The 10,088-nt window shown below is 42.6% G+C and overlaps 1 protein-coding gene across 6 annotated transcripts; it reads right to left on the minus strand.

The window, feature by feature from the left end:
• Positions 1-183: 183 nt before the first annotated feature.
• On the minus strand, positions 184-8,530 carry LOC133000394 (tubulin-specific chaperone cofactor E-like protein). 6 transcript variants are annotated; one of them, XM_061070324.1, is made up of 12 exons: positions 8,433-8,530; positions 8,018-8,206; positions 7,442-7,713; positions 6,287-6,433; positions 5,636-5,820; positions 4,562-4,701; positions 4,081-4,262; positions 3,149-3,405; positions 2,354-2,480; positions 2,141-2,257; positions 1,927-2,038; positions 184-722 (listed from the first exon to the last, which is right to left on the minus strand). In XM_061070324.1, the coding sequence occupies exons 5-12, from the start codon at positions 5,799-5,801 to the stop codon at positions 489-491; spliced, it is 1,335 nt and encodes a 444-aa protein (XP_060926307.1). In that variant the 5' UTR covers positions 5,802-5,820; positions 6,287-6,433; positions 7,442-7,713; positions 8,018-8,206; positions 8,433-8,530; the 3' UTR covers positions 184-488. The 6 variants fall into 6 exon arrangements, with proteins under 6 accessions (XP_060926307.1, XP_060926305.1, XP_060926304.1 ...); XM_061070322.1 differs by having other exon boundaries at positions 6,287-6,436; XM_061070321.1 differs by lacking the exon at positions 6,287-6,433 and having other exon boundaries at positions 7,442-7,618.
• Between the last annotated feature and the right edge of the window lie 1,558 nt (positions 8,531-10,088).

The raw sequence follows: 10,088 nt of genomic DNA on the forward strand, positions 1-10,088 counted from the left end.
TCATAGTGTCTTTATTCACTTGCTGCTGTAACACGGCACATTTCTCCATCGTGGGACAAGTACAAGATGAATCATTGATTTTCTTTACTTATTTGATCTCATCTTACTATTATTTCTGTTCCTGTTAGACAAGTATATAGAGGGAAGGAGTGGAGAGGGTTAATCATGATTGATAGAGTCATCTTTCATTTGTAAATATTGTTTTATTCCTCTTTTTATGAAGTATTAAAATATCAAATGAATACTTTGTAGCATTTCACATTCATCGATCTGTCCATAGATTCATAGATTTATTCATAGGAGCAACCTGAGAATAACACAAGTTGAGCTCAACAATGTTTGTGATGTTGCGGTGCCATAAAAACAAATTGCAATTCTCTCCGTTCCAACAAGCGGGCTGATCCAGATCATGCGTATTCCTATTATTCTGCAATGCCAGTAAACCAGCAAATAAATAATCAAATTAACCAATCAATAAAGAACCGACTCTAATCAGCCAGTTGGACGCCCGCTTTCCTTTTGGTCTTGGGTACCACCAGTAGCTGATCACCATCTTGGATGCTGTAGGACTGGAGGCCCCGGGTGTTGAACTTCATTTCCTCTGGGCCGAAGACGCTGGTCCTGTCGATGTAGTACAGCCTCATGCTGCTGGTGGACAGCTGGACCACGGGCGTCAGCTGCTTCTTCAGCCCAGCTACTGTCTGGTCCAGTGGGATGGTCAGCTGACACACAGAGAAACAGTTTGCACATTGTAAGCATTAAACTGATGCTAGCTTCACTCAGAGGGAACGAGTAGATGCCCACTAGCGTTGCTACCTGCGTCACTGGACATTTAGGCTGAAAACACGGTGCTTCATGAAGCTGCTTCAAGTCAAATTTGAAGGTTTGAAGAAGTGGTCCCCGAGTTACTTCTATTGCATTCGATTTTGGTGCAAAGCTGTTTATACCTGCAAGTCCCAAAGTGTTTTTTGGACTCAAACACTTTGTCCACCCCTCCATCGGCTTAGTGGTGAACTATCCCTCTAGGGCCTTAAAGGGACTCTTACCTTTGTTGCATTTTTACACTTTTTTTGGATAAGGTTAAATTGGTATTAATAAGGTAATGACACTCTAAAATGCAAGACAGACCCACCAGGAGTAAAAACAAACAATTATTTCACTCTCATAATATTTAGTGAAAACTTCAACCAATAAAATTCTTCGGACCGAAGGACCTTATTGGCCGACAGACCTGTCTGTTTGCTGCATGGACATGCAGGTTTTCCGTCTGCTTCTTGTGGCGCATTCGGGCCCGTCATCATATGTGAATGTAAATGTATATAACTTACCGGTGCTTCTGAATCCGAATCCATTGCTTTGGTAAACAAAAACTCACGTGCGTGCGCGGAGGCAGTAGGTTGTAAGTCTGCTTGTAAATAAAGTTTCTTCAAAAAAACACCGCGGATGGGAACGAGGGGGTGGGGCATTGGAGGAAGGCGGGATGATTTGAATGTGCTGTAATTCTCAAATGCAACAAAGGTAAGAGTCCCTTTAATGAAATATTTGGGTTTTTGTCGTATGGACTGGGTTAAGAAACAGCTGCCTGATGGGGAGACTGGTGAGAGTGAAACAAAACAAAGAAGCTGCCAACAAAAAAAACTAAAAGTTAAAACAACAACAAAGAGCTGAAAGAGGCTACACACACCTGAGAGGAACTGCAAAGTCATGTGATTCATTGTAAACATAAAAACATATTGGGAGCAGCTCCAAAGGGAATCAGCTGTTCTTGGTGAAAAGCTATAAACCTTTAACACAGCCACATGGACATCTGTCTGTCCGCCTGTCTGTCCACCTGTCTGTCCATCTGTCCAAAATTAGATGAGATATATCCTATCAAACCAAGCTATTCTACTTCTGTGCACTCTTGTGAACTAATGCTGAAATCACCTGTTGCACTTTTTCTTCACAGTGAACCTCCACATGGGCGCAGCAGCGAGGTCGGAGGTCAACCTCGGGAAGTGGCTCCAGCTTCCCGTACTTGGTGACCAGGGAATGGTATCTGAGGAGGTTAAGAGCAGGTTGTGCGGTCGGTCACAGACACACATGACCCCAACACAAGAAACGATGACGTCTGCAGCTGGAGGACACGAGAGCAGCGTACCTGACAGGCAGCTCCTCTTCAGGGTGGTCGAAGTAGTAACGGATGAAGAACCTCTCGGCAGCTTCCCGCTCGCAGTCAGTCACAACGCTGCCGTTTAGCCAGGATATTGCAGGAAGCCTTAGGAGAAGCACGTGAACATTAAGCGCACAAATCCAGAGTGAAGGGAGAAACAAAACAAGCTCATGTCTCCCTGAGGTCACTGCTGGGACTCACTGTGCTATCACGAGGTGTATTCGTTCTTCTTCGGTGAAGGTCTGCAGTAAGGGAATGCCCTGCACTTGCACCTCCTCCAACTTGGGGAAGAAGTTCAACTTCTCAACGTCTTCCCATCGGTTTAGACCTGACAAAGCAAACATGGACAGGTCATGCATTTGGGTATGACCCGGTTGTATTAAGGTGTTTGTGCCTCCAGAGAGAAACGCATGAGGTCTAACGAAGGTCCTCAAACTGTGTTATCCAGTGACCTCAACAGGAAAAGGAATGAATGCAAACAGATGGCATCAGATCTTTGGTGGGTCCGAACGCTGCAGCTCTAAAGTGACACGAGAAATAATTTCCCCTCCTGTAATCAGGTGGACTTTGAGCTTATCTCAGTCTGTGGGCAGAAGAGGTTTCTGCTCTCATAAACATTAACTGTTTTTCTGTGGCTCAGGCTCAGCACATATGAGGAAGTATTCTCGTTTCTCTTCCCACTTCTCTCAACCGAACTCTAAAAATAGTTTCTCCACTGAGTCAAAGTAGAAACAATTCCCTCATGAGATTAAAGCTGACCTGGTTTGTGAGGAATCTGTTGTAATAAATAATAACATAATCATAGCTCAAAGCTCTCAGGAGAGGGTGACGTGTTTTCTTGTGCTAAAATGTATCTGGATTTATTGAGACGTCAGACTAGAGCTGATGCTACAACTCGACATGTTTGCTGTATAATGAAAAGCCGAGGAGAAATTTAGAGTTTCCTACTGAAACCGTGTAAAATAGTCAAACAGGCAAGTAGTTGTGTCCCCCGACCTGAGTTGTGCAGGTTGATGCTGCGCAGGTTGGGGAAGAGCCGCTGCAGGACGTCTTTGTTGTCCTGAATGGAAGCCAAGTTGTTGTTGGCCATGACCAGCGTCTCCAGGCTGGGGAACATGGAGCTGAACTTGCGGACCTCGGCCCAGTCCTGCAGGCTGTTGTCTGTGATGTGGAGCAGGCGCAGGCTGGGACAGGCCACAGTGGGGGCACTCAGACTGCTGTAGCCATTAAGGGACAGGAACAACTCCTCCAGCCTGCGGGACGACAACAGGACAATGTGGAGACTAAATATCCAACAGAAAACTGCCTTCCTCCACTTGGAATGTACCAACTGTCAATTCTCTTCAGTGATCCACTAAATGGCAAATAAAACGGGTCCTTTGTGTGGTTCTTCTTTTTTTACTTCTCTGATTTTGTGCTGCATTGGCATCAGAATTTCATCAGAATGTATTAATACAGGAGATTAAGTATTCAAATGAGTCTGAATTAAGGGTTTTCCACTTTTAAAACATATTTCATATATAAGTTACCTCCAGCAAGGATTTTGTGTTCTTGCCGATAGTATTACACAAAAATTACTGAACCAATTTCCATGAGTCCTGATGGAAGGATGGGACCATGGGCCAAGTAAGAACCCGATTAACTTTGGCATTTTCATTTAATTTCTCTTTAACATTATGAGTTAGTACTTTAATTTACATTTGAAGGATTTCCCTGGAACTAATTAATGGATCTTGATGAAAACAATCTGGCATATTTAGTGGATCCAAATAAAAATCAGGATCTAGAGGATTTAAATATGTGGATTCAGTGAGGAATCAACACTTAATGTGTATCTTCCATAGATGTAGAATTACGTCCGAATGAAAATGAGGACAAACAATGATTTGGTGCAGAATTTAAGAGGCACTGTTTGGCCTTATTCTTACTCCGGTATCTCCCGGATGAGCAGCAGCACTGTGTCCCAGGACACTTTGGTGTTGTTCAGGCCAAGACTGCGGACCCCGAAAAAAGCTTTGGTGCACCCGGGCTCCAGGGTTATTCCTGCCAGGGGGTTGTAGCTCAGGTTCAGGGACTCCAGGTTTGGGGTGTTGGAGACAATTTTATTGATCTGAAAACCAAAATAATAACATTGTCTTAATTAGACCAGAAGCTTTAGAAACCATTAATTTACACAAAACCACAACATGGACTTTACTTAGTGGACACTGGTGTAATCAGAGCCAGTTACTGCTTATCAGGATCTTTATCTCTCCATCACAAAAACAACCTCTGCTAACACTTACAGGATGGGACTGTCGGTTTTTTCTATCCTTTTATTACACGACTCATATTTAAGCGGCGACAATTCATCGTTGCTTGTGATCTTTTACTCTTTTAGTGGGAATAAAGAACTTTAATGAACTGCACCTCGTGCCAGTCCTGCAGCTTGTTGTGGGACAAGTCCAGCTTCGTGACGTGAGCACAGAACGCTTCGATCCACGCCTGGTCTCCTGCCTGGCTGACGCCCCAGCCGTCCAGCACCATCACGCTGGGCAGGTTCACACTGTCTGGAGGGGGGGGGGAGGAGAATGAATGTGGATTAGTTGGACCCAGGGGCAGGCTCACACAGGGAAAAGAGCGTTTTTAATGGTCTAAAGTCTAATTAATGGTCTTAAGTCTAATAAACATAACATTAAATTTAATTTAGCTAATGCATTCGTCCCAAGCGACTTACAATAAGTGCATCAACCATGAAGGTACAAACCTAGAACAACAAGAATCAAGAACATACAATTTTCTTCAAGAAAGCCAAACTCCAAAGTGCTATAAGTAAGTGACAATTAAGTGCCACTAAATTGTTAGATTAAAGTTGTCTTTCAAGGTGTAGTCGGAAGAGGGGTGTAGACTTTCTGCTGTCCTGATGTAATTCCACTGTTTAGGAGCCAGTTCAGTTCATACAGTCATGTGCTGATGCTACAAACAACAAGGAGATAAGAGCCAGAATAAAGATGAGTCAGGATGTCATCTTTTATGGGTCAGTTTTTCTACCGCTGGACAACCTTCAAAGAACCACAATGCAATGCAGCAACAAGACTGAACCTAAATGTCCAGACTTAACAGACAGGAAGTGTGCAAGTGCTCAGGACTGTCAAGATCTGCAAATCTGCAAAGGGGCTTAGTCGGACTCGTACAGAGTTGGCAAACTGACTAAATGATGTAACTGGAGCTGAAGGGGCTAAATAGTTTTTTGTGAATGTCAGAAATAAATTTAAATGCCGAAGTGTCAAGATACTGAACCGCAAATGGCCTCAACACAACATTGCAGCCTTGTGTTTGTGTTTCCAACCAACCACTCAAGTTGCACTTTATATCCATGTGTGCCCAGACTGATAAGTGAGTGATCTGAACGTATTCAATAAAAGGTGTAAAGTGTATTTTGTGATAAAGCTTCATTTGAAAGGTACATAACGTTATCTTTTAGTTTAACAAAGCCCGACTCACCTTTCAAACTGGAACCTTGAGGACCTTCTCTGGGCACGACCACCACCCTTATGTTAGGTCCTGTGCACCACGGGAAGTTCTCTGGACTGTACCTTTCCCTGATCACCTCCACGAAGGTGCGACCATTGAAGTCGTCCTCTGACTCCTCGGATCCGAAGCGTTGCATGGCCTCCCCCTCGGCTGATCTGTGGTGTGGGATGAAACCATTAATATGCAGGAAATTCATTGTTAAAAGTAATACAAAAAATTCCTTGTTTATTTTCACTTCACAGCCTTAAAATAACTAAGATATCACTTCATGTCATTAATAGAAGATTAAAGTATTATTGTCTTACTGCATTCACTAGCGAAAAGAGATTCTGCCTCAGGAAATGACTCAAAAGGCTTTTTGTACTTTCTGTCTGAACAATTCTAAAGTCCTGATGTTCCTGCAAAAAGCCGACAAACTAATAACAATAACATCTATTTTAGACTAAACTGTTATATAACACGTACATACACATTACAGACAATAGTACGTCCTAGTGTCTCAAACTTAAAACCCAAAAAACTGGATCAAACTGCACAGACGGACATGTTTGCTTCAACATTCTAAAAATAGACTAAATGAGAGCTGGTCTCAGAGACACTGTCCCATGTAAATGTCCTCACATTTAATCCGTCTGGAGGAAAGGAAGAAGAAAGCCGAACTTTAAGCTGAACATCACTTGAGTGACTGTATTTAAAATGACGAGCATGTGGTGGGCGGAGGCTCGCTGGGCAACGAGCTGCAGGGAGGCATCAATTATTCAGTGTTTTCTGCTGGAATAAAGAAACAAAAAGGATCTTGTTTCAATATCGTATTCAAGAATACAAACAGGCTGCAGTTGAATTGGGGGGGTGATGTATGAAAGCAACTTGTTACCCCTCATCTAATGAATCATGCTGTTAGCAGTTCGTTTTAGACACAAATAAAATACAGATACATGTGAGTCAGCTGTCTGACACAGTGTCCTGTTGAAGCTGCTCCAGCCTTTTTGTTTCTGTCCTCTCCTGTAACTGTACAATATCCTAGTTCAGAAGACGTGTTTCCTGAAGTGATGCTCACCTGAACTATCACTTGTCTCTGTTTCCGTCTGTCTCTGCCCTGAGGGCCAGAGTCAGGCTACATCCACACAGCGTAGCCTGAACATTTTATGTAAATCTAATTAAAGTTGTAAAACCAGGATTACCTCCTTTTGGCGGTAGGTGGTGCTATCCCTCCCTACATGAGAGACTAAGATTGTTTCTTCATCAGATCTATAACTCTTTCCCCTTCGCAACAGTCTAAGACATCAAAGGAATGACCACTGACACTGTGATATCAAAGCAAACTGACAACAAGAAACTATTTACTTAATGAATCCTTTGATATTGTTATTTTACGGGTTGAACTCACAATCAAGTGTTATTTCTTTCAGCTTAAACCTTTAATTAACAACATGGGTCAAAAGTGACCCGGCTCAATTCTTATTTTCAATATCTTAGCAGGAAATTTATTTCATCATCCAGTATTTCAGGTATTCACCAATTAACTTGTTTTTGATCATCACAAATCCTTATTTTAAATAATTTTGAATAAAAAACATTTTTGTATGGGTCAAAAATGACCCGTAGCTGATAGCTAGCACGCTTCTTTTCTGGCTAGCTAACCATAGCTGCATCAACAAAATAAAACTTGACTGATAACAGTATATACTTAACAGACTGATAGATATGCATTTGAAAATATGCTTCAGATTTTATTTATCCAGAGTCTTTGGTTGGTCACAATCATTTCAAACTTACGGTTTAACGTTCATGAAGATGCTGCATAAAGAACAGGATGAGGAAGAAGAGGAGGAAGACGAGGAGACAGTTCTTGGTCTTGATTCTGGGTCTGAAATCTCGGACGCTGAGGACCTGGACTATGTTCATCTACAGGATCAAGCTGGAGATGTTGGTGTGTCGTGGAATCCAGCTCTCCTGAATGAAGAAGAGCTGCTTTGATGACATCAAAGTTGAGTCTTCGACGTCATCAAAGTAGCTTTCGATGACATAGAAGTCATCAGAGGAGCCTTCTATCAAAGAATTTAAAAGACGTTATTTAATTACTTAATATTTACATCGGGAGCGGGTCCTCTGTACGGAGGCCGCCATGTTTTTTTTTTTACAGTTGTCCAGACTAGACAAACTAAACCTTGTTGTTATGACAACTGAAGCTACAACAGGTTCTCTGTCATGTTTGGAAGGGGGAGGGGCTGAGGTGAGGGGTGTTCAGCTGCAACATGGAACTTTACAACTAAATATCACCTTAAATTCTACACACTGCACCTTAAATTCAAAAAATAACTCTACACAATGAACATAATGAATCAGTTTTACCTTTCCAAAGGGCCAGTGTCTCAACTCTGAACTGAGGCTGGGAGCTCACTGGTAGTTTGCCTCGGTGTCTGGTTGGTAACCAGCTGTCCGGTCCTTTCCATTGAAGAGGGATGAGGAGACGTTCTCTTTCCCACAACACCTGGGTTTACTACATCACACACATTGGTTCACCTCCTTATAGGATCAGACCTGTAACAAGTGATTACTGTAAGACCAGTTGTTTAAATTCCATTTGTGACCAGCAGGGAGCAGCAGGAGCAGCAGTTTGTTCACAGGTCGCAGGGAGCAGCTGAGATAGATGAGATAAAGTCAACCTAACATTCTGCTTGTACATCAACATGTAGACAGAAATAAGGGTAAATAAATCATTTAAAAAAAGTAATAAAACTAGAAGAATAAAATGGTAAATATTTACTGTGTCCTGTGTCTCTCCATTGTCTCTGTGCTGTTAATCCTGTGCAGCAGGTGTTGGGTCTTTACTTAGAACAATGACACACACTCACACACACACACACGCACACACGCACTGTTGTAGTTTATCGAGATTGGTCGAGTATGTTTATCTGTTGGACTTTGCTTCCAAGGCTCCACCCTGTATCACCACTGTGCAAACATTGGCTCCAGATGATGTCATTGGCACAAGATGGCAGTGCTCATTTCAGGGACTCTCTGGCTTCATATCTGGATCATTTCTTCATATACAGTCGTTCTTTAGCCCCTTGCCCTAACCTTCACCTAAACAAGTCATGAACCTAGCCTCCTCCATGTCAGGAGGTGGGACATGGACCAAGCTACAAAGTCGGTTCAAGTGTTTATGCTTTGGATAAGTTTGGTTTTAATTAGTCATTTGATGATATAAGAACGTTGGGGAGGTCATGATTGACAGCTGAGACTGATTGGCCGAGTGCCTGTAGCGGCAAGACCTCGATACCGTGGATACTTTGGCCTAATTTCTGGGTAGTGGGGGGGAATTGGAGAAGCGTCGTCCATCTTTAAACACAGTCCATTGTTCACACTTAGACAAAGACACACACACACAAGTTTACAGCTCAGTGTTGTCAATTCAATGACCTGCTTGTTGTCATGTAACCTGAAGACAGGCTTCCGTCCCCCCCTCCCTTTGACTTTTCCACACCTCCAGGTAAACTGTGAAACTGTGGTCACGTGATCAGGTCCATGTTAGTGATCGGACACACTCAGCGGACAACAGGCGCCGCTTCAAAAACCCCACAAAGGATCTTATTTCTTTGAAAATGCAGCTAACGAGACTCCGGACTGATGAGCTCAGTCGACACTGATCCTGTTCACTGGTGCAAGAATCCACACCTCCCCTCCGGGGCCATTCCATCCAGGACGTCTGAGCCATTCCATCCAGGACGTCATGTTGACATGAAGATCTGCTTCCAACAAGAGAACAAATAAAACACAAACAAACAACAAAAACAAGTGGCAAATACAAAGACAATGCAAAACTGAGAGCACCAGAAAACTAATTTTAAGGTGCAGTGTTTAAAATTTAGGGACATCTAGTGGTGAAGTTGCATATTGCAGCTGAACACCCCTCACCACGCCTTCCTCTTCAGAACATTAAAGAGAACCTGTGGTAACCTTCAGTTGTCATTCAAACTGAAAAGGTTTAGTTTGTCCAGTTTGAGCTACTGTAAAAAACATGGCTGCCTCCGTAGAGAGGAAGCGCTCCCACTGTAAATATTAAGTATTTAAATATAAATTGCCCTTTCTAGATGAAAGAAAACAACAATACACACAATTTATTGTAAAAAACATCACTATGATCCTTTCACCTTTCTTCCCTCTTCTTCGTTAGTTTGTCTGAAACCTAAGTTTACTGCTTTGTTAGTGTTTGTGCCTCCAGGCGATTCAGATCCTGGTCGGCCTCAAACACTGGAAACACTTAAAAACAAATAAATTCTGCATATCCATTACAAGAGAAGTCGTCCAGCTGCTTTCAAACATGCAGGAAAAAGGAGGAACGGTTTTGACCTTTGACCTGAGTGTGAATTTACCCCCCAGGTAAATTCTTTGTGTGTTGTACAAGTGACTGAGGAAATAT

Source organism: Limanda limanda, chromosome 4 (genome assembly GCF_963576545.1).
Source record: "Limanda limanda chromosome 4, fLimLim1.1, whole genome shotgun sequence".
In the NCBI taxonomy this organism is placed as follows: domain Eukaryota; kingdom Metazoa; phylum Chordata; class Actinopteri; order Pleuronectiformes; family Pleuronectidae; genus Limanda; species Limanda limanda.

Excerpts from the sequence above, each read along its gene's own strand:
- LOC133000394 (XM_061070321.1), bottom strand. Across the intron at positions 3,406-4,080 it reads CTCATCCGGGAGATACCGGA|GCTGGAGGAGTTGTTCCTGT; the intron begins GTAAGAATAAGG and ends GTCGTCCCGCAG. Across the intron at positions 2,039-2,140 it reads GAAGAGGAGCTGCCTGTCAG|ATACCATTCCCTGGTCACCA; the intron begins GTACGCTGCTCT and ends TAACCTCCTCAG.